The following is a 25,092-nucleotide window of genomic DNA, read 5'->3' on the forward strand; positions in this document are numbered from 1 at the left end:
AGCATTGAGACTACCTCAAAAGAAAAATGAATGACATGAAAATTGGAATAAAGATGCACTAGCCCCTTTGTACACACTTCTGTTTGTTGTTTACAAATCCGTGTGGCCTATCATCATTTCTCTACACGCAGCTTAATAACTCCTTTAATCACACGCACTTGTTCATCACAGGAGGAGGAGATCAAATCCACAGCAAGAAAAACATAATAGACCACATCACAGCCAAAGATTTTAAGTGCTCACTATTACTTTAAACTTTCTTCCTACTGAAAAGCTTTGTTTCATCTTTCTTATAAAGATAAAAACGTATTAAAGAAAATAAAGAAGACACAGCAAACATTCCTGACACCCAAACCCAGATATACTGAATATTAATGCTTATGTCTTTCTAGCGTGTAAAAGCTTTGCAGGCAAGTTGTGTATTTGTACATGGCCCAAATGGTATGTACATGACATGACCCTGTTTTGCAACTCAATTTACTCAATTTAGAAAACTTTGTTGCCTGCTAAATGCATTGCTGCACCTTACATTGGGTCTAGACCATGCCTATATTAGAAAGTAATTCTTTTATCAAAACATCCAGCCCCTCTATCAGCTATTTAGTCTGGTCTTTCAGACCACATGTTCTCACTACATGACATGATCTTTCTGAAAGGCCAATCCTCATACCCCCATGAAGGTTTGCAACACACTTGATGCACGCTAGAAGCAGGGCATCTAATTTAGTTTTTTGCAAATGACTGTAGATCAGAATCCATCAAAATTGCTCTGCAGATCCATCTCTGTTGTGCATGATAGGAGTGATCAGGGTGTTGTTTCCTTCAAAACTACAGTATTGCTGCGAACTAAAGCATTAAAGTGGATGTGACCCTAGTCCAGTTTGAAACTTCTACTTTCTATTTAGTTATTGTTCAATCTGATAAATCGCATTTACTGGCATTCAGGTAGGGCTGCAGTATCATCCCATGCACTCATCAAATTCTGAGTAGCAGACTCCAAAGATGCCCTCACCTATGTAACCCAGCACAGACTGCAATTTATCCCAAGTCTCACGGAACAGGTCATAAAAATCCAAATACACATCGTCAGTATTCAGGTCACCCTCTTACCATTCACAGTCCAGTGAGCCAGCTTTCTCAGTAAGCTGTTTAGAAAAACCTTGCTATGTTACCTTGACTTGTATTGCTTTGTGCTCATTTGTGTCCAGTGTGTGATTTATTAGATAAGTGCATGTAAAAGAATAGCCAACAGCAAATCAAAGAGTCTATGTCAATAGGTCCAAGCTAACCTCTTCTGCTGTGTGGCACACCCTGGATGTGGGCAGAGAGACAAACAAAGCATCTGTGGAGTCAAGACACAAGCAATGGGAACATGACTGCCAAGATCATACTTGGGATCTTATGCTGCTAAAGTTTATACATTACGGTTCAATTAGGCAAGTGAGCTGAAGGGTACTGTATAAACCCTGCCTCTCCTGAGCAGAACATAGGGAAAAAACCACCATGCTGATCCCTCTGCTAGAGGGAGCAAACTCCACTTTTGTTACCTCAACCTCCTTCATACATAAACTAAAGGTAATTATACACTTGTGCATCCCCTCTGGATGTTGTGAAAATTAGTTAATGTTTAGAAAGCGTGACACAGATGAGAAGTACTTAAGTAAGTGTTAAGTATTATCAGATAGCATTACGTTGCCCTCACTTAAATTGTTTTCCTCTTCTTATTTAAGTGCCTTCGATCTATTCCTGTTATTTGACTCCCCATGACTGAACTTCCTTCTGTGTGACTTCAAAAAAAAAAAAAGTTAATTGAACTGCAAGTTCTAGTGTTATTTAAAGATTATCTGCTGTGCCACATATTTAAACAGCAAGTATAGTTGAGTAATTTCATCCTGGAACCAATAATTTTTTTCAACTAAAAATTAGCTTAGTAGGTACTAATCAGCTTGCAAGGCAAATATAATGGGAGAAAATCAATTTAAACTCTCTGTTTGAAGCTTGTGCCAGGTCATTATACAGAAAGACTAATCTGCTAAATAATTAAGGCTCTGCATTTGTAGAGTGAGACGAAAGAAACATTACAAGTGAATAATAATTCTGTGCTGTCGTTTGCCTCTTTAATCTATAATTAGACTATGTACTTCAAATATAGATATTAGCCTGACTAAGGTTTAATACAAAGCCAGTGGAATGGGCTTTCTGAAAAAGCACCTGATCTGTGCCAAGGGAACTAGAAACAGAGTCATCCCCTTTGGACGTGATCTCTGGTTAAACGTCAGCCCTGCCTCTGCTGACTGAGCACCAGGAAAGGATGTCAGAAGCCAGCAGCCTCTGTAACAAAGCACACGCATCCTTATTAAAAATAAATTACTGCAGTAATGGCCCCAAGCATTGCAGTACCTTCTGAAAATTGGAGTATTTGCTGTAAAACACTGTTCATGTTTCACAGCCTGCGTAAGGATGTGCTGCTTGCCACTTCAGTACGTGTACTGTGTTGCCCAGTTTTGAAAGACATAAATATAGGATCCTATTTTGGATCAAAACCCTCTTCCTCCAGGCAGAGATGTTTCCAAATCTGATTGTCCAATATGAAGCATGCTGTTTCACAGGTAGATAAACAGTAAATATGCCAACAGAATTCAATGCCCATGAAAATCAGGATAATTATGTGTTTTTGTGAACAAACACAACAGGTTTCTAAGGCAGAGGCAGAAGACAGAGTGGGTTCGCTTACTTTTCTTGGAGAAGAGTTTCTTTCTCCGTCCGACGTGGCTCAGCTTGTATTCATTCTCTTCACAATTGCAGTCTTCACTATTCCTGTTGTAATACTTTGGCAAAATATTGGAGGGGCCTTTGCTGTTGCCTGCAGCTGCCAAGTTCGCCATTCCCTTGCACTTGTGTAGCTTGAGCTTTCCACTGGCATCTTCCACACACTGCCATTTCTGGAAGACAATTTTGGTCATTAAAACTCTGTACCAACCGTGCTTTGTCTAACGGCCAGCTCCAGTACGCTAAGCTCATCTATCATTCACTACCAAAACAGATTTTTTGTAATCTTCCATTTTCAGACAAAACGGGAACTCTTTGGAACATTCTTGCATTTGTTTCTTGGAGGCAGAACAATGGGAATTTCTTACCAAAATCAATACTACAGCTAAAACCAAAGAGGTGACAAGTGACAACTTTCAGAAGCGTAACTGCGGTGTAAACCAAGGATGTTCAAGCCTTATCCACAGGTTTGAAAAGAATCCTTGCCTACCAGCAAGTGTGTTTGCCAGGCTGGCAGGAATCTATGTCACTATTATGCCACTAAAACATCACCAAGCTCCAGGCCTGTATATAATCATCCCATACTCTTTACAGAATCACAGAATCACAGAATCGCAAGGGTTGGAAGGGACCTCAGGAGATCATCTAGTCCAACCCCCCTGCTAAAGCAGGCTCTCCTAGAGCATTCTACACAGGACTTCATCCAGGCGGGCCTTGAATATCTCCAGAGAAGGAGACTCCACAACCTCCCTGGGCAGCCTGTTCCAGTGCTCTGTCACCCTCAAAGTAAAGAAGTTTTTCCTCATATTCAACTGAAACCTCTTATGTTTCAGTTTGCACCCATTGCCCCTAGTCCTGTCGCTGGACACCACTGCAAACAGACTGCTTCCATCCTCGTGACTTCCGCCCTTAAGATATTTGTACGTGTTGATAAGGTCCCCTCTCAGTCTTCTCTTCTTCAGGCTGAACAAGCCCAACTCTCTCAGCCTTTCCTCGTAGGGGAGGTGCTCCAGTCCCTTTATCATCCTAGTTGCCCTCCTCTGGACTCTTTCTAGGAGTTCCTCATCTTTCTTGAACTGGGGAGCCCAGAACTGGACACAGTACTCCAGGTGGGGTCTCACCAGGGCAGAGTAGAGGGGGAGGAGAACCTCCCTCGACCTGCTGGCCACACTCCTCTTAATACACCCCAGGACACCATTGGCCTTCTTGGCAACAAGGGATGTGTCCCCTTCTCTTTCCTAGTTCAAATGCCTGATGGTGGGAAGATTTATTCAAGTTGTGGATTCCTTTACTGTAAAGATCTGGTCTGAGCTGGCCACCTAAACTCATTCTACAGTCAAAGAAGAGGATCAGTCACTTCCAGGGTGTAATTCACTTCATCCTATATAAAAGAAGTAAGAAAAAGAAAACCCTGCAGAAGTGCCCGATTCTATTCACTGACCCTTAAAAGGGTCAGTATGACTGGATCAGAGATGAAAGTCTGTAGCCTGATGAGTTTATCCCCATCTTGAGTGTTTCTCTTAATAGCTTTTCCCATTCAACACCCTTGGGCTTGACGAGCAATGGTGAGCTGCACTGGATACCTGTGAGGTGAGAATCCCCTCCCTCTTCCACTCCAACCAGAGAAAATCTCATCTCTAATCTCCAATTCCTTCTGATGCTCAGAATCTGAAGTAACTTCCTTATCTTTCCCTTTGTGCTGCTGTCAGGGCTGTGCCAAATCCAGGGGAGTTTGGCCACCTTCAGTCTGGCACAGAAGTTTTACCCGCTTCCCAGATACATCACAAAATTATTTCACCTACTCCTCTATTTACCAGCACACCACCAGCTACAGAGCTGGGCTTTGAGAGACATAAAACCCCTCCGAATAGCAGTTGCTACTGCTTTAAATAAGAGACTCTCGGAAACACTTGAGCTTTTTGCTGAGTCTTGAGAGGTGTTCCTCTTTTTCCCTGTTACAAAATCCTAAGACTGTGCCTCCAGGACTCACTGGAATATTGAGAATTTTCCAAATAAAAGAACAGAAGGGAAAACAGCAACAGCTCCCAAGTGAGATGACATTTTACAGCAGCCTGCAGCTCTGCAAAGGAGATTCAGTCACCTCAGTTCCCAGAGAGGTGCACCCAGGCTAAGACAACAAAGCCCACATTTTCCATTGGAATTCACTCCGTTGTTTGCATGACAGCAAAGTAAGAAAACATATATAATTATAATATAATTATATACAGAATTTAACAGGAGTCAGAAGAGAACTGGCCAGTTACAGTGGATTTATCTCTGTCCGTGGGAGACCCTCTCATTTAAAATTATCAGAGTTTTATGGTGTGTCCGCTTATTTCCTCAGCCCGTGGGATGTCAGGTCTCCTGAGCTATAATTACATCTTAGGTGCAGATATTGCGTGCAACCTCCTGTATGATCCAAGCCTTGCACTGATGCAGATAACCCCGTGTCCTGGTTTCAGCTTAACTTTCAGCCCAGGGAATCCCAGGAAATCAGTGAGAGCTACTGCCAGTAAGACATTGGAATCAGACAGCTTTGCATGACTGTCTTCATCTGTAAAGCAGGACACACTTACCTAGACGGGGTGCAGAACAAAAATAAACTTTGAAGAATAAATTGCTGAGTCTTTTTTTTTGATTAGTTTTTATAAATGCCTAACTTTGATAGATGCACAGACTGAGGTTTGAAGTAAAAGTTATTGTACTAGAAAAAGCAATGGTTTCTTTCACAATGAAAAAAAGATGTAAAAATGTTTGTTGCTGTTTCCCATTTCAATTCATCTGAATCTTATTTTTGAAAATATATGAACAAACTGCATTTTCTGCTCAGCAGAGCTCTATGATGTAGGTGTCTGATACATGAAAAATGAAGATTCAACAGAGGGCAAGTTAAATGCCATGATGAGAACTATTGTGAGTGCTCTGATGTGTGTGGCCCAAAAATATTTTTTCTCTATTTCTTTCATCTCTTGTCAAGAAAGTGATGCTCATTTTTCCCCTCCAGGTGAACTGGAAAAAATCCTTTAATTTTTGGTGCAGTTTCAATCTTCCCAAGGCAGCTGTATGCTACAGTGAAAACATCTTAAAGGCTTTGCTGGAAGGGCACACTGTATACGTTAACAGGCCCACTGCCGAATGACTGTACAACTACGCAGATGACTTTCGAAGCAGACATTGAACACGGGGGGGGCGGGAACAAAAAAAAGTCTCAAGCTTTTAGTTTTTTCCCGAACAGATATGGCATGTGTGTGAGTGTGTCTGGGATTCAACAACTCGCCCTTGGTTTGCCTGTAAGCACAAACACAAATTCTCTAGGTCGATATCATGGCTATATCAGTTGCAGTCATTTCTATAGGATGCTTTCACACTTAGGAAAAAAGGGCAGTAATTGCAAGGAAACTGTGAAAAACCTCTATGTGACAGTCAAGAAGCTTTAAACATTGTGAATTCTGGCATTTTAAATTGGTTTCTAGTCTACAGCATACCAGCATGCAGAAACCTGTGTCAAACCCTGGAAGCAACTGAAATATTTTATAAGAGGTAATAACTTAAATAATTAAATCCTTATATGAAGAACTCCAGAGTGCCCCAGAGATACTCTGGCTCACAGGTACATATGATAACCATCCAGCAGCAAAATATAATTACATATAAATAGTGGATTAACTCAGCCTGTCAAGAAAACAAAGTGCCCTTAGTTCACCACTTGCCCCTAACTTTTCAGGTCTTTTCTTTATTAGACCAAAAGACGTGTTCCTAATTCAAGTTCTATAGCTCATGATATCTCACAAGAGCCAAGTTCTGAAAGGGAGGGCAGTTTAACACAAACGAAGAGTCAGTGGAAAACCCAAACTCTCCCTCAGTCTCCATCCCCGCTCATATCAAAACTCCAAATGAAGAACCTGCCTTTCCTCCTGCACAGCCTTGCAGAACAGCTACTCAAGTCATCAAATAAATGGCTTTTGCAACACGTCCTGAAGTCCATCAAGCTCCCATTGTGCAAAACTTTCCAGACACCTCATTTAATCATTAAAGCTGTTCCAGCTGGAGATTTCTGACCATCTTCAGGCAGGCCAAGTTAGCTGCTGCGCTTGTGCTTTCTGCCACCTACTGTGCTGGGCTTGTTCTAACACTTCGATTCCACCCTCTGCCCTACCTCCCACCGCCCAACACATGCTACTCGGTTATTTGTGAGCAAAGCTGAAGAGTCTGGGCTTTAGTTTAATGGAGAAATTAGTGCTACAGAACAGAAATCTTGTTCAGAGGTACACTGCAAAGGCAAAAAAAAAAAAGACAAGTTTGTAACATATATTCTTCCTTCCAGCCCAAACTACCCGCAATATGTATCAACGAGAGTAAATGAGGACTTTGACATCTATGAAACATGAATCTTTACAGCAGCAGTAGACTGAGCAGATGCCCTGTTTCCCTCCAGTAACACTATTCACCTTGAACATGCAAATAACCCCATAGCAGACAAAGACATGGTGTATTTTTCTGTGTGTCAAAACCCCATTATTTCCTCCACAGCCCCCATCACCGCGAAGTGGTTTTTGCATTATTGTGCATCAATGTCATCGCTACAGCAATCGCAGATGTTAATTCAAAGTCATTACTTGAGGCCCCAATCAGAAATAAATAGCCATGACCTTCCCTGTAGGATTTTTTCCTACAATTCACTCATTTCCCTCAGTGAATCTCTCTCAGTTGTCATTGTTTTCTTTGGGGAACAGGGGCTGATCACACAAGCCTTGCTAAGAAAAGATTCCAGCTGAAACACACAGCTTTCAGAGCTACCCTAAATCATCACGCTGTGTCTCATCAGTGCCTCTTTTTGTTAAGCGAAAGAGATTCCATTCCCTTTTACAGAGAAGTGAAAAGTTAAACTGTCTGATCAGTTAGCTGCCAGCAAGGCTCCCTCCCTAACAGTTTCAGGAATATAGGCTCTAGGAATCAAAGTTTCTGGAGGGTAATAAAGTCCTCTGTCCCCGTCAGCAACCTGACAACAACACTTCAGGAATATCCACCTTCAGCTTATGTGGGTACTCTCTGAACCCCATCCTTGCTGCCACATTGGATGGTGAGCTAGACAAACTGCTTTAATGCCTAGAAATATTCTAACTTCCAATCTAAATTCATTTATGGGTAGTCAGGATACATTTTTCTTGTACAAAACAGTACACTTACAGTTTAATTAGTACAAACCAGTTGAAATTACAGTGTAGTTAGCTCTTCTCCTTTGCTTTGATTTTCTCCGTGTGTTATTTTTTAGTGGGCTAGTGAGGACAAACCAGCAAAATCCAGAGAGACACAAGCCCCTTCTCTAGAAGAGGTTCTACTGCTTTTCCCGGCAGCCTGTCCTGCTGTGCAGATATTTCGGGTTTCAGGGAACAGCCAACCTGAATTTCCCATTTTTTGTCTCGTACACATTACTACTCCTCTGTTCTTGTTGACTGAAATAATTGGCTTGTCTTCTGTATAGCATCTCTTAGATTCATGCAGACAGATTCCTCTCTCCTCATTTTTTTTTTTTTCACTGAATATGCCCAGTTCCTTAGCTCTCCCCCACAGGTATTATTTTCTTAACCTTTTAACATTTTTGTTGCAGTTTTTTTGTGTCGCCCCCCCCTCATTCCCTGCCCCCCTTCCTGTATCTTCTTCCAATTTACCCGTTGGCAAAGGACGAGTCTCGTTTCCTTTATTTCATGTCACCAGGATATAAATAGCACTGCCTGGTCTTCATTCCAACTGGACATTATTTCATTTCACTGGCTTATGATTTTTGGAGATTCGGACCTCTGGGCTCTCAGCTTAATTTCAGTTGTCAAACACTACATATCACTCAAACCTTAAGATTTGAAGATGGATGAACAATTTATTGACAGAAAATTTGGAGGGCTTTTTAATGCCCCAAACTGTAGTTGAAGTGAGGCAGGTGGGACAATCAAGTAACATGCAAATGAAAAGTCAGCTAAATTTAAGATTACAATTATATAATTCATTTATTATTAATATAATAATAGGATTGTGGTATCAAATGGTCCCAGCTTCTGTGTTAGGTACTGCGGAAGCTAAGGAGCGAGTGCAGACTAAGCAGAAATTACATCAGTGGTGGAAGAAAAAAACAGCAGCACCAAAAGGGGAACTGGTTTGTCAGAGGTCCCACACCAAGTCTGTATCAGTTCTGAGACTGAAGCCAGGCTCCTGAACCCCACCTCGTCTTTTGAACTAAACTGCACTGCTACTCTTGCCAGGATATCTGAAAAATTTGGCGGTTTTATTAAATGTTGGTATTGATTTTGGGAAGTTACTTGCAACATCCACTACCGTAATGGTAAGAGTTCAAAAATCTCAGTTAACAAGAGATGCAAATTTTTTTGGTTTTGTGAAGCAAAAACAAGCAAAAAACCCCGTAAGTAAAATAGCCTCTAGAAATCACTACAGGCTATTTCTGGCTAAAGGAGGAAAACAGTTTTGTTAATTATAATTCCTGATAAGGAATACAATCCTTGAATAACAGCCCTTAATAAACCATCACTATTTTAATTTTCATGGTTTGTTGCCTCCTAGTGTTATCGGTTTGAGGGCTGATAACATTTTTCATGTATGAAGCTATCAACAAGTCATGTCTTGTTGCAATCACAGATTAAGAACCGGATCCTGAAAGTTGCTGAGCATGTGCAACTCAGACTGGAATTCAGGAACTCAAAGATCTGCCTAATGAGCTATTAAAATTATCTGGATTCTAGCTGGCTTGAGAGGCTTCACTTATCAACAGAACCTAAATTCTTTAGTAACCTCAGGATATCTCTGCTAGGTACAAAAGAACTGGACAACCACAAAAGATACACAGATCAAAAACTTTCTTCATAGTTTTTAAAGAAATTCCTTGTAAAACCTGATTTAGTTCCCAAGGTCTGGCTAACATAAGCAGAAAAGGCAAGTAGTTTTTTCTATTGCTTCACCGCTGGCACTAGGCAATGGCTAATGATGATTACGGTGGCAGGAACATGATCTAGAAGTATCATTTATGAATCGCTGTAGGAAAGCACACATTGATCAGTATAGTTTTCATCACTGCTATGCCAGAGAACTGGGGGGACCAATCGAGTAAGTGACATACTTTTACTTAGGATATCTTCATGCCAGTTACAAAAGCGAGTATCCCTTCATGATCCTGATACAGCACAAAGCAATCAGAGGGAAGACTGTATCAAAGCTTTCATTTGCAGAACATCTGCAGGAAACAAAGTGCAAATTCTTGCATTTTGAATGTTCTCCTGCTGTAAACTGTCATATAAAATAATATTTTTTAATGCTATTTAAAGGTAAATCCTTCTTGTATCAGATTTGCACATATAGAGCTTTGAAAATAAAAAATATTTGAAAAGGAAATGATGTGAATGCAGACAGCTATTTTTCTCTACAACTTAGCAATATTATTGTGCAACGCCAGGTCCTGCTAAAGACAAAAATAATACTTTAAAAAAAATTTTTTTTTTTACAGGTACAGCATAGATTCCCTGTACTAATGGGCAGTGCTGCAGGTATTGCATGTTTAACAAATGTGCACACAGTTGGCAAATGACTTAGAGGGAGATTTTGTGCAGCTGTTGTTATGACACTGTGGACTTGCTGGGAATACTCCACAGAGCAATGCTGATATCATAACTGGCTTCCACAAAAACACATTAATGCAGGCCGCCAGATAAAAGTGGGTCAGCTTCCACTTACCAGCCAGTTTAGAATAAAAGGCCAAACTACACTGAAGAGAAAAAAATTGTGTGGAAGCCATTAGGTACTAGGATAAATGTTTTTTATTTCATGTGGGAAGAAAGAGCTCATCTCTTTTATCCCTTGAATATAAATGCTGAGCTGCTCTTTCATGTGAGCCTACAGTCACCCTTTGTTGGATGTAAATAACTAACCCAGGCCAAACCTACTAACTGGAAAAGAAAACATGGCAACACACAGATTCCCATTGCACTCAGAAGAATTTACATATACTTGGTGTTGCCAAAAAACCCCCACATAATGGACTCTGAAACAAGGTTTTAAACAGCATGACTAGTCTCATCTCCATGATCCTGGTGCTCCCTTATCAAAACGATTATAGGTCAAGGAGGGTGACAGATGTGGAAGAGCATTTTGTGGTGATAGATCTGTATGCACAAACTTGCGTGTTCAGAGAGCAGCATCTCCAATTCTCCATCTGACATTCAAAGCCTTCTGAGTCTTTGTCCTCCCTTTGTGCTTCTCATCTCCTGCTCACACTTCAGATTCCCTGGCACTGCTCAGACTTCTCCGTGCATAGAATAGCAGGTCCCCAAAACTTGTTTAAGTCAAGAGTCCCAACGACTCTAGCAAGCTTTCACCTAATTCTGACCCAGATTTCTCTTCATCTTTGCATTAGGATGGAAAAATTCATCTTTTGCACTGAACACTCCAGATACTGTAAATGCACAATAATAAAGTGTCCCGCAGGATCAGGAGACATCTGCTAAATAACCACTGTATCTGTATACCATAAAATCCCCCAAGGCAGTGGTATGTTATTCATTTGGGCTCATTCTACTTACTATGCAGAGCTGTGACCAGAACCAGCAAACAGACAACACCCATTTGTCATTTGAGAAGTTAAGTCTTGCTTCACTCTGAAAAGACTTTTGGGTGCACCCATATTTAGACACAATTTATCCTCAAATAAGCACATTCATCTCAGGGGTTAGATGGATTGAGACTCCCTTGAGAGCCCTTCACAGGCTCTAATTGACTTGATTGTTAGGCAATTTTTCCTGATGTCCAACTTAAATTTCTTTTTTGCTCAATTTCATCCTATCACTTCCAATTACGTCTGACTGAACTGCTCAAAACAATTCTTCTCCCCTCTGTCTCCTGACAATGAGGATGCAGTACATGCATCTCTGATTAGCACACCTTCACTTTGGAATTTATTGGCAATTCTGAGTACAGAGTTGACATTTTATGCCCACTTCTTACAGATGTCAAAGATATTTTATTATCCATGGAAGAAAACGTAAGCCTGTGAATGTGTGTAGACAATACAGCGCCTTCCCCTTTCTTCCATAACTGAGACATGTGGTAATTAGAGTAAGAAAGCCTGAATGTAGTGAAGTTACCTTATGCAAAGAGACATCTTCAGTGACAACACGGACTCAGAAAGTCTCTTTTCCCCTCTGTTCTCATAATAATGTTCAAAATAATTGGGGAGAAGAAGACAAAAGGAAGAAGTTGAAACATCTCTCAAAGGGATGGAAAAAGAGAAGCTGTATTTCTCCAAACTACTTACTGGAGGATGTTCTAGCAGAAACAGTGACTTTTCTCCCAGTTTCTCAAAGAACACTGCAAATTCAGAAAACAATGGCTTGCCCCCACCCATCTAGAATTTCAGCTCAAGACATCTCATGACAATAAACTACTGCAGTTCAGTATTTTTAGGAAGAACAGGACTTTATAATTTGTCTGTATACTAAATCTGACAAAGAGGCCACAGGAAGAAAACAGCATCTGGAAAACGCTTATACATATACATTGGATTCAAACACCTAAGGAACAACGGACTCATTTCACAGGTGCACTGAACTACACGATTGGTAGGGCCAGAAGCAGGTAGCCTGGCCTCTGACAGCAGACAATCAACTACTGTAGCCTGAGTAGCCCCCTACTGACTATAGCCTTGGCAAGACATTCAGGACAGTCATATTCCACAAACTGACTTATCCCGACAGCCCTCTGAGCTGCCGCCGGATGGGGTAAAGCCAGTCTAACAACAGACACATTAGCATGTGGACCCATCTACCTTCACCCCTTTGCCCACATGTCCACAGGCAGGATGCATTACAGTCCTTGGAAGGGGGTACTCTGACCAACACCTGGCCGAGAAAGCAATGTCGTACAATTTTGCCACTCCCCCAAGAGTGGAGCAATCTCTCCAGGAGTGGAGCTGCTGGCAATAGCTTTGCTGTGCCTTTGCATTGCTCTGGCAAATTTGCCAAACCTTTTCCTGTGCTGAGACCATGTATTGATACTGCTCTAATTTTTTTTTCCTGTATTTCTTCTATGTAACTTGGATCAAAAGTGAACCTATTTTCATACCTGCCTACAACAGTTACGTAACAACATGAGAAATGATACACAATCAATAAGCTTTGTGCCCGTATACACACAGACTGCCTTCAGTCATAACTGCATGTGTGTTTTCACAGTATATTTTTGTTAAGAGGAGAGATATATTCAGTTCACAGAATGTTAGCCTCCCATTATTATATGTAATTCCAAATAATAACAACAAAATGAGTTAAATTAAGAATTCAAAGCAAAGGAAACTATAGTTATTTGGAAGATGCCAATCTGTAGGTTCATTGTAGCTTCTCATCACTAATGAATCCCAAACCACTTTCTATTTGGGAATAAAATGTTAAAACAGGCTAGGCAGTTCTAACAGCAGCTGGGAATCAATACAGAGGTACTTGAATCAGCAATTTCCTGACTGACAGTCAGTCTCATAAATGCTGTAATACAGCTTTGAGCAAAGGCCATAGCATGAGTCATTTGATATATCAGCTGGCATTGACGACAAGGTGAAGGACAATGTCACAATTAAGGCATTAAGCTTAGCCCAACGACAAGTGCTTGCCTTCAGTTGGGGGTACAACGCCTTACCTGGCCAAGCTGCTCACAAGCTGTTTGATACTCAGCTCGCTGACAGAGGTCTTTCACACGCTGATATTTGGGTAGAAAGTTTTCTTCTTGGGCATCTACCTTCTCATTCTCCCTCTTATGCAGCAGTTTACTGGAAAAGAAAAAATTTTTTTTTTCATATTTATATTAATTCTAACACATACATACAGTTTGCTGAAAAGGCTCAGGTTATCTGCCAAGTCTATAGCATCACTGGTGGCCAAAACTTAATAGTCCAATAGAAACTAGCACTTATCTCCGATAACACACAAGTTATTCATACCACGTAGAAACTAGCACTTATTATCTCCGATAACACACAAGTTATTCATACCACGCCCTCAGGGAGCGCACAAACCCATACAAAACCAAGACAGCGTGTTTCATGTCTGATTGGCAGGCAGTGACAACAGTCGCTGTAAAGAGACCATATCCTCCTCACCCTACAGGACGGCGCTTTGCAAACCCTTCATGCGCCGCATTCCGTATTAAGGCAGAGGCATAGAGGGAACGGCCAGCAGATGAACACGCACAGAGGAAAGGTTATTCATACTCCCGTGATAAAAGCAGGAGGGTCGGGGGCGGGGGCAGCAGCTGAAAGGAAAATGGGATGCCTTTCCATCTCTCCATCCAAGTAAAACTCCCCTTCCCCCACCCCACAGCACACTTATGCAGGCTGCCAGCAAAGGCTGTACATCCCCTCCTATCGCACAATCACTGCCATTAGGCATACTGCAGCCCTGGCCCTGCTGGCACCGCTAAATGGCTCTGGGTCTGTGGCAGAGTGCTGCTTTGGCTTTAGCTATTCAGTAGCCTTCTATTTAAAAACACGGGGCTTTGTGATTAACACTTTCTTTACCCTCTTTCCACTAGGAACGAGTCTCTCCACACCTTCATCTTCTTCTTTAAATGGAACCTAGGAGGAAATGAGGAGAAGAAAAATTCACACAAAACCAATAATCAAGTCACGCCCCAGTTTTCTCTCCCACCCCCAATTCAGATAGGAAACATTACATGTAACTGCACAAGGGGACACCCAGCTTTGTGAAGCGGGCACATACGCCTCTCCAGTGCAAATCCTGAACACAGGACAGGTTTGCTCTTACAGGGACAAAATCCACAACAGATTCCTACAGTACAACTATTTCAACATAAGCATGTTTAAGGCACAGGGGATTAACTGAACTGCCCTTAATCACAAAGAAGCACAAATTAAATCAGGATTTCCCAACTCCAGTTTGGGCTCTTACCCTGCACGCTAAAGTATCCTATTCTAAAGCAGCTGCTCCTTTCCTCCTCTCCCTCCACCCAACTACTTGTAAAGCAAATCTCCTTCTTCCCTTTTTCTGCTGATTTTTTCTAGCAAGCATCCAGTCTAATTCTCTTCCTCAGTCTTTTTCCAATGAAAGTATTGATGGAAAGTCTCAAATAATAACTGTGCAATTCTCAGTGCTAGCCTGTCTTTATATTATAGTCTGATACACAACCAACCCTTTAAACCCAATTATTCTGAAATTTATTCAATATGAAATGCTTTGCTACAAATGATGCCACAGAGACATTTACAATCTATAACTCATACAGCTAAACACCTTCATGTGTAGCCCTCTCACTGCTACACAGATTACATTTAGTATATCCAGATGCCACATATGCCATATAGCTAGTGTATGAACCTGACAAAATGAAAATAAATAACTGAAGTCAGTCACATATTGCCAAATAGGTCTTTAGGTTTTTCCAGTGCATTATATACCCACATAGATGGCAATTATATTTTCCTTTAAATTTGCGGCACGTTGCTGAGTACTTGCTCAGTCCCCTGTACAAACACGTGCACGTGTACACACACGTTTCCATTTCTTACCTATTCACTGGTCTCTCAGAATCCAGAAGCTTTAGAATGGATTTACCATCCATATCAGACGGAATATCCAATCCAGCAATATCTAGAATTGTAGGTGCGAGATCAATATTCAACACAATGTGAGGATTCCTGAAAAAACATATATGAGAACCCAGTTTAAAGTCTGTGCAATGATGCCAAGCAACTGCAGCTCTTCCACAGAGACCAGGGATCTGAAAAGGCTTATTTTGTGACATCTGCAAAGAAGAAGAGAGGACACAATCCAATTCCTTTTCATGAAGGGAATTAAAATGTAAAATATAGGTAAGTTGCATAACCTCAAGAGGGAAGAAGATTTAAAACTTTTGCTTTCTCAAAAATGCTCTGTTCTAAGTATTTCATATGGCAAAGTTAGTTCATTACTGCAAAAGAGGGTTCAAAAGTCTTTCAAAACATGAGAAAGAATTAGAAAAAACTCTTTGGGTATCTTACAGAATCAAAGTGTCTGCCAAATATGCTGATGGCTTTATTAAAAAGTAGATTTGGCAGGTAGCACATGCTTTATCTGTTTCAAAATATGGTGTAGAAAGAAGTACTTCAGCTCATATCACAGCAAGCATGTTCTGAAGGGAACATGGGGAGAAATATATTGCTAGACACTACAGTAAATAACTAAAAGTTGCTGTTGACGTAGAGTGCGAGACAGAACAAGGAAAGGGATTAGGAATTAAAAACAGAGAGGAAGCAGTTATGGAGGAGGAAAAAAAGGGAAAATTAAAGCACAGCTTTAATTGAAACAAAGTCAGTCTTCCCAAGTGCACAGTTACCCATTCTGCAAACACTCAGAAGCAGCCGTGCCCTGAAGCAGCCATGCCCTGTTACTTAGCAGAGTAGTGGCATATGCTACTCAGCCACCACAGCTAACAGGACAATATTTGAACTCAAATGGACTTCAAATTCGGTTAAAACACTGGCAACAACTCCAGAGGAGGACAGACAGCTCCTATCCCCAAAACCCTTGAACTGCCACAGCTAAATATGAGTTGCCCAGCCTGGCATTCAGTAGCTAAATGAACGCCCGAATTTCTAATCATGTGACTTGGCTTTACTACGGGTCTGGTTTTGCAGACGTGTTTTCAGTTTATGTTGAACCTTAACTTACTTCAAATACGTCTACGACAGTGTTGTGTAATTACTCGCAGTATTACAGATATACATACAGTTTATCAGATGTGTACTATTTAATTTCTTTATTTCTTAAAAAAAAAATAAAAATGAAGAAAGGCACTCAATTTCTTAAACGTGGGGCAAAAAAAGAAAGCGAGCATGCTGCCATACAGACAGTCTTCTACAGCACTGAACATAAAGAACCACCACGGTATGATTTGCAGGCACAAAGGAAGGATGGGACCAGATGGGCTGCTATACATGTCAGTGCAGAGTTCTAGCTCAAAATACAGGACAGAAGCAAGCTGCTAAATTCACACTAATTAATGAGACACCATTTGAAAATTACTACATTTTTGAGTGAGCGAGCAAACAGGCACTGACAAGAGCATGGATGATGAATTAAATTGATGTACCTAATTTGATTTTAATTACTAATAATTGTGGTGTAGCATATTTGGTAATAGAAATGAGAGCTCAGTAATGACTTGCTACAGTGACTGCTATTAAATCTCCGTTGGTATCAAAAGGGAGTCACGACAATTACTCTGCAGGAAAAACATAAGGTTCACACAAAACATGGATGATTGAAGTTCTACCACTTAAAGAAAATCAGGCTGAAAGGGAGGATCAATTTATTATCTGATATATTCCCCCTCAAAGATATTTTATCCTGTTCTTCCTATTTGCTGTACTGTGATGGGCTCTGTTCTGCTAGACTCTGTCAGGCTGACTCCTCCGATTCCAATAGAAATATTTTTCCATCTTCAGAAAAATAAAATTCAGTGGGAAGGTTTCAGAGTTTTTACATATGTCTGGGTGTAAAGATCCTTGAACTAGAGCAGACATGAGGTGGCTGGTCTCTAGCATTGCATGTTGCAGAAAAAACTAGCCCAGTCCACTTGGGCCTTGTTAACATTGCCTCTCCAGTAAGACCGAAAACTGTCCAGCTCACTTGAAATTCTGTGCTGCTGCAGACAAACCTCTTTTGGTGCTGAGGTGGTGTGTTTAATTCCACCCGAGGAATCCCTCCCCTGCCCTTCAGAGGGTAATTCTGTTTATTTCACATACAGAACTGCTGCAAATAAATTAGACACACAGTGCAATATCTACAGAATTTAACATTTTTGTGCCTACTGATAATGTGAAACAGTGAATTTAAGCACCAATTGGAATGAGACTTTTTTAATAACAATTTGCTATCGTATTACACACAAGGTCTGTTCCTCTGTGGTAAAGAAGAAAATTGTGTGTGGAAGACTCTGTGTGTGTTAATTATGCTAAAACATGCACACTGATATAAATAAAAGGCAGCAAATTATGGCACTCTGTCCAAAATCATTACTTAAGTGCAAATATTTGCTATTGAAATAATTGCTTAGAAAGTGTATTTACATAATTTCTTAGCTGATCAAAGCTACCATTTTAATTAACAGTCACATTCTGCATGCTTGCGTGCATCCGACAAACAGCCCTAACCATGTAATCTCAAAGGATGAACCAAAAAGAATCTTTGTGGATGACAATATATGAACTATTACGTCCATTCTTCATAAACGGGTGACTCCACTAAGTGATTTAATGCCCAGCAATAATTATCTACTGTGGCAGTGAACATTATACAACGCATTTTTACCTTGAAAATGTGATATTTATGTGTATTATTTGCACTCCTCAAAAGAAGACAAATAAGTGTTCAGACACAGATGTACTTACACATACATCTATACATAGATTGGACATATTTCAAAGTGGCTTTTTCAACTACATCCACAAAAGCATAGTGGCTTGTGCTGCACACATATGCAAGCAAAAAGGCACGGCATAAAACCCTGACTATCTTAAACCAGCATGTGCTATCAGTTCTGCTATCTGAGTAGACATATTTTTCTGCCAAAGATGAGCAGCAAGTCAGTCAGGATGAGAGAACTTTGTGCCTCCATTTGCATGCCAGGTCAATACGACAAGAGATGTGAACACAAAGGATTTTTCTGATCAGTACATACACATACACACACACACACCAGCCAAGAGCTTACAAGGATCCAGCCTCCACGTTTGGACCTCGGACATAGAAAGGAACTCTGATATCAAATTCATATGGCATGGACTTTCCTTTCACCAGCCCAAACTGCCCAATATGATAACCGTGGTCTGCCGTGTATATTATATATGTATTGTCCAGTTCACCTGTTTCAACCAACGTATTGTAAATCTGAAAACAAAACAAAACAAAACAAAACATGAAATTCCTTTCACTGAGCAGTACTATATGCACAATACTGGATATAATTTTCTGCCTATGAATAATATACAAATAAATAACAACAGTTTTATTATGCCACTGAGTTGTCACAATGAACTATTCTGAATAAATCCATAATCACATAATAATTTTAGAAGCGCAATATTGTGGCTATTAGAAGACAAACTTCTGGTTTAAGGTAAACACATTAGCATGCCATATTTTCAAAAGTGTTTGGGTTCAGTATTTTGCACGAAGGCTGTCAAGACAATAATACGTATAGTAACAGAGATAAAAGTTTCAAGATGAAAACCACCTTTATCTTCTTCTGCAGCAAACAATTTTAATAGAATGACAGCATTTTGAACCTCACACTTATTTAAGCAATACTCAACAATCTTGCCTTCAGACAAATGAGCCCCCATTATGCAGAATATTTGCAAAATCTCTTCCAGATAAATACCACTCAGTCACACTCTCTCAGTAGCTGGAGAACTAACATGGACAATTAAAGTGGAACTTTAACTCTGTTTGTGGTTGCTTCTATGGATTTACATGAGCATCTTTATGCAAAATATACCAACGGATCAATTTTTATGTGACGCTTTCACTTGCAAACGTACGAAGGTGGTGAGACACCACCAAAGTGGTGCCTCACGCAGATCCAGAACACATCAGCACAGAAGAAAACAAACTGTTGTTGTTGTTGGCTTAGATTTTTTTTCTTTTTCGATTTGGTTTCGTTTTGTTTTTTCAATTTTGAAAGACTATTAGATGCATATAATTCAGTAGAAAATATTAGGCTAACTTGGTGATTACAACTAAAAAACAACCCAGATGGTTTTGCCTGCAGTGAATCACTCAAAGTGAAACCATTTTACTAATAGAAAATCAAAATAGTGTAGTAAAATAGCCGATCTCCACTAATGTTGGTATCTGATCCATCTAAACAGGTTCATTAATACGAAGTAGACATCCCACTTGCCTGAATCAGTAATTATAAGAAATTACTAACAAGTTGATGCAAGGCCATTCAGATAAACTAATCTCATCTTTGCCTTACAGGACTCCTCTTATTTTATGTTCTACTTTTTTTGAATAAGAATGCCAGGAGATAAGCAGTAAATTGCAACACCTTTAAATTTGCCTTCTTACAGCTGGAAACCCATTATTTTTCAGACTAGCTTTTAGCTCATTCCAATGTTTCTGTTCAAGACACCCAGCTTGCAGTAAGAGATTTCATTGTTACATAAGGCAGACTTAATTACAAAAACCATCTACCTATATATTTATTTACTTTTAACATTTAACATCCTGGCCTGGTGTACCATGGGATCATTACAGTCAGGACTCCTGTAGCATTGTTTTTTGTTGTTATTGTTCTCTCAAAAACCCAGTGTTACAGGATCAAAACAGACCCACAGTTAGGTAGTTACTTCCAACAGGCTGTAGGATGATTTTTCACTATCAGCTGATACATTTTAGAATTTATGATGCACCTTTTTTCAGGGGATCCCTCCCTCTTCCCCTTAAAACAGTAGTGGCTCTGAGGTAACAAATCACTTCACTTAAATCACCCAACACATGGTACCTGTCTTTAGGAGATGAGGATCCTTACACATTGAATAGAGACAAAGTCCTGAGCAGCAGAAGGATTACACACTATTAAATAACTGCTGCAGTCCTCCACCTCCTTCCTTTCCCCTTATTGTCATATACAGCACAGCTTGGAGCTTAACTCAAGAAACAAGCCCCTGTTTAGCCAAAAAAAAAAATGACTACTGATCTTACCATCTCCATAGAGTCATCCACAGACATGAGTGTTTGAAGGCGCTTTCTCTGTAGCATGTTAGTGAACTCCATGTGTATAGGTTTCATGGGACCTGTATACCTCATTATCCAGTGCTTGTCTGGGTTTGGAGCATAGTTATAACTGGGAGTGCTAAGGAATGGAGAGAAAACCAGAATGTCTTAGTGTAGAAAAAAGCCATACTAACATACACCAAAATTTCTATTTGGTCAACACTATAGGACTAAGTCTCTCAGATGCATAAGAAGACACTAGATCTACTTTGGAAAAGTCTTGTATGTTCTATAGATATGGGAGATGGGAGAATGAAAACAACTCTGTGAGGAATAAAATCTATTAAAAGACTAAATATACATTGTTTTTGCAGTGTCTTCAGACTAACGGATACATTTCAAGGCTAAGAGAACAGCCTCAGAAGTCTAATTCCACAAGTATGAACTGCATGAAGCATGTACTGTAAGAGTCCCTACTTGTGTAACTGCTTTGCTTTCACTCTGACCACATTAGCACCAAATATTATGGCTTGTGGAAGCTCTTTAACAATAACTATGGAACTTGCTGAAAAGGTTCTATCATGTTCTTTAACAGCTTTCTTGAATTCAACATGTCTGGCTACTTGAATACTTTCACACTCATGTACCCAGAGGAGCACAGGCACCCTACCTGGTGGTATCAAACTGCATGCGAGCTCATGGCAAGCAGAAGTGGATACATAGCCGGATTTTAAAGACCTGCCAAGAAAAGCAGGGGTGAGGGGAAATAGGACTGTATTTTGCAGACACTTTCCAGCCACCAATTCCGTTGTGAATATCAGAAACCTTAATTAAAGACCCTGCAAAAATCCCAAGAGCTGGATTCAATGTCCTCCTGGAATCTTACAGCCCCCTCCAAGTTCTCATGATCCTGTGACACCATTAAAGTGCTAGAGAGGAAAACATCACTGATTGCCCATAATTTCATGTTGTTGGCAGTTTCAGAGATTGCTTTTCTGTGCATAATTATATTGGTCTAGGTTAGCTAGATCTAAACAAAAGATTTATTTTGGTATGTCATTACCATAACATTGACTATCTGCATCACCAACTCACTAGGTAGCTACATTATAGCTTACATTTGCAAGAAATATTTTTACCTACTGCATCTATTGCTAAAAAGTTTGTTCTTATCTAAGATTGAGAACTGCCTTTGTCCATTTCTTCATGTTTTGGTTCAAACACATCACCTGCAGAGTCTAAAATATTAAAAATTACTTTCCCTGAGTGATTTGTTGAGGTTTCCTTTTTTCATTCAAAGCAATAAACTCTTTCTATGCAAATGTGCAAGCCAAGGGGGTGACACAGTAACACAGGAGAAAATAGAAGACATTCAATTGTTTTCTTCTTCCCAACACACAATTTCCTGATAAGTTCAGCTCCTATATGGCAAATATTTACTGTTGGTTGTGTGTATGCAACAGAGCAGCAGGGTATGTTATTAAGATAAACAATAATAATATAAGTTGAAACTTCTCCACCATATACTGTGTATCTAATGTATCTTTGAATATGACAGGTAGTCTTAAGAGTTTCAATATAAATATGAAATTAATAATCTGACAGTGAAATGTTTTATGCCAAAAGCCTCCGTTAGATGCTCTCTGAAAAATGTGCGTAGGTGGCAGATGGAGGCTTCTTCATACAGTGAGGAAAGGGCTGGTGTTTATTCTCTCTGTATTGTTAATAGCCTCTTGAATTTCAGAATGTTATTGTGGCTGAAATAATGACATTGCTCCTTTGAAAATGCTGACAGTTATGGAAACTGTTGCTATGTGATGCCCAGAATGAATCAAAAATGCTTGGCAAACTCCTTTTCAGCTTACTTTGTGATTTCCTGGCTGATTTGAAACCTCCCGCTGTTTAATCCAGCCAAAGCCCGTGATTTTCTTTGATTACTACAAATGTAACCCTCTTACACTTAACCGATTTGTCTGTCTTATGGGAAAAATACACAAATGTAACATTCCTAGAAGTTGGTTAAGATAACCCTCTTCAAATATACTCAGAAGATAAGTCCTAGCCTGATTGCATTTGACCTTGGAGAAGATGGATGGCAAAATGTACCCTGTCTAGAAGTAACATTTGTGATGGCTGTTGAACTGCCCAGCTGTTGCGTTCTCTGCAGCTATCAGTACAGGCAGTAAAAAAAGAAAACCAGCCATGTAGCCTGGGGATTTGCTATGTGAATGCTAGTTGATGTGAATAATTTTCAAACAAGAAAAGACTGCAGACGCACACGAAAAGGAGCTCTATAGAATAAGATGGAGAGAGATGGCAGCACAGGGCGGAAGAGAAGCAAAAGAAGAGCATAAATTAGCAACAGAAGTACATACCAGAGCTCCCAAGCAAAGCAGTACTCTGATTGTCAGTCAACGCTAAAATCCATATTGCTAACTTCTAGCTAATATTAGCAGCACTACACGCTGCAGTAGGCATGCCAGCCAGTGCAAGCATCGCAGTCACACCTCCGCTTTGGTTTGTGACAGAGCTCAGCGTCCGCCTGCAGACTCGGTCAGCGCTGCCACAAGAGCAGGTACAGAGACATGCAGCATGGTGTGCTGCCTTCTTCTGCAGGGACTAGGCAAAGACTGTTCAGGGTATTGCTTACTGCTTTAGGGCAATTCATAAGAAGCGTTCCATGGGTGTTCTGATCCTTCCCTACCACATCCACATGACAACGAAACAGTGAGAACTGCCTACACCCCTTTACCACTGACAGATTTATCTGTCACCAAGGGATTCCCTGGAACATGGGAACAAGGGAAAAAATGGAAAGTAGAGAACTATTTTGTACATCCAGTGAGGGAATGATGCACGTTCTGCATTTTTACATTTAATCTTAAACCCAGGCCAATGAAAACTCTTACACATTATTATTATGTAGCACTGGGAAAATTGGAGGAAGACTGTAAAATTAGAGTAAGATTGGCAGTTTCTCAGCACAAGATGTACATGAAATCCTATTTTATGTTCATATGCAAAAGAAAAACACAGTTCCTTAATCTACTACGTTAATGTGTTTCTTTACAAACAAAACTTGCTTCCATGAAGTGACCCTTCCTGTATAATTGTTATCATTGTGATAAAAGTCACATACAATTAAAAACAGTTTTGTGTAACTACTTTATAATCAGGATGATAAACACAGTTTGTGCGAAAAATAAAATTTAAACTATGAGCAAAAGGAAAATAGATGCAGTTTATATATTTCATTGCTGGCATTTCTCAAATCCTTCTACTCTTTTTCATTCAACTAGCATAATTAAATAATTGCTACAGAATGTTGCTTGATAAATGATTATCATCTCCAAGATACGAATGTCTTCCAAGGGAACCTCTAATAAGACTGAGGTCAATACTGGGTATAAGCTATGAGAAGGTGCTCACTTGGCATTTCTGTAATTTTCATTTCAAAGAAAACAAACGAGCATAAGACAGCAAACAAACATGAAATACTGCATTGCTGTAGATCTAGGACACAGATTCTCTTTGGTAGCACAGCACAAAATAATGAAATATATAATTCTAAGTTATGCAATACCTAGACAATAGAACAAAGGAAGCCTCTTCTCTCAGACCTTATTTTAAATAAAGTAAAAAAGCTCAAGTGGATTTCACTGGACTTTGGACTAGTCCTGAGCAGCTTTGGCTACCAATTAATTATTATTTCCATCAGTTCCCAGTTCCTTCACAAATCCAAAATAAAACAGAACTCCCCTTAAAAAATAAAAAGTAAAAAAAAAAAAAAAAAGGCAAGTAGGAAGGAAGTTACAAATGTTAAACATCAATGAAGGCACGAAGCCAGTAATTAGAAAAATACTGGAATGTTTTCAGTTATGCCAAAAGGTGATTTGGAAGAACCATTCATTTTATCAGCATGCAAGGAGATGCCTGTAATGGAGCATTACAGAGCAGTACCTGTAAAATGTCCCTGTGCAACAAGAAGCATCTCATCATGATGCTTATGAACATGTTAACTCAGGAACTGGGCAATACTGCTTTTGGGACCTGTTCAAGATACTGTACTGGGTCATGTATAGACATACTAGCTCATTCAGAAATAGCTTGTCTAATTCGGTGCTGCAGGCCTATATTTCCTTTCTTTCCATATATGAAACAGGAGTAAGTATTGCACACTACGTGATTTTTGGTAATACCCATAAAATGATATAGTTTATACATAAGGACAGGAAGATAGAGTTTCTTCTCCTGAAGAGGTTACAGCCCAAGAACCAGATTTTGATCCCTCTGCTTGAAATAAAACAGTGCTTTACTTCCCAAATAGGTTGCAACAATGTCTGATGAATTCAACATGAATCTTTCTATTTATCTCAGTGAGCTACAATTCTGAGTTCTAGAGATATTCTCAGGATACTTGTACTAGTCTGAAGAGGTAAAAAAATAAATAAATAAACAAGAAATCTTAAAATTCTTCTTATACCTTTGTGACAAACTTATGGCAAGAGTATTATAAAGCAAACATTGTTCCCCCAAAGGTACCCAGGACTTCTATACTCCT

At 39.8% G+C, this 25,092-nt stretch overlaps 1 protein-coding gene across 2 annotated transcripts in view; it reads right to left on the reverse strand.

The window, feature by feature from the left end:
* The window catches only part of SULF2 (sulfatase 2), a 62,643-nt gene that overhangs the window by 14,155 nt on the left and 23,396 nt on the right, over positions 1-25,092 (reverse strand). For both annotated transcript variants that reach the window (XM_009644566.2, XM_009644565.2), the window contains exons 5-10: positions 20,520-20,670; positions 18,523-18,698; positions 15,338-15,466; positions 14,330-14,386; positions 13,453-13,582; positions 2,735-2,942 (exon numbers count right to left, since the gene is read on the reverse strand). In XM_009644566.2, the coding sequence (XP_009642861.1) occupies positions 2,735-2,942; positions 13,453-13,582; positions 14,330-14,386; positions 15,338-15,466; positions 18,523-18,698; positions 20,520-20,670 (851 nt within the window). The remainder of the gene's footprint in view (positions 1-2,734; positions 2,943-13,452; positions 13,583-14,329; positions 14,387-15,337; positions 15,467-18,522; positions 18,699-20,519; positions 20,671-25,092) is intronic.

The sequence above is a fragment of the Egretta garzetta genome, unplaced genomic scaffold, assembly GCF_000687185.1.
Source record: "Egretta garzetta isolate BGI_Z169 unplaced genomic scaffold, ASM68718v1 scaffold178, whole genome shotgun sequence".
NCBI classification, from domain to species: Eukaryota; Metazoa; Chordata; class Aves; order Pelecaniformes; family Ardeidae; genus Egretta; species Egretta garzetta.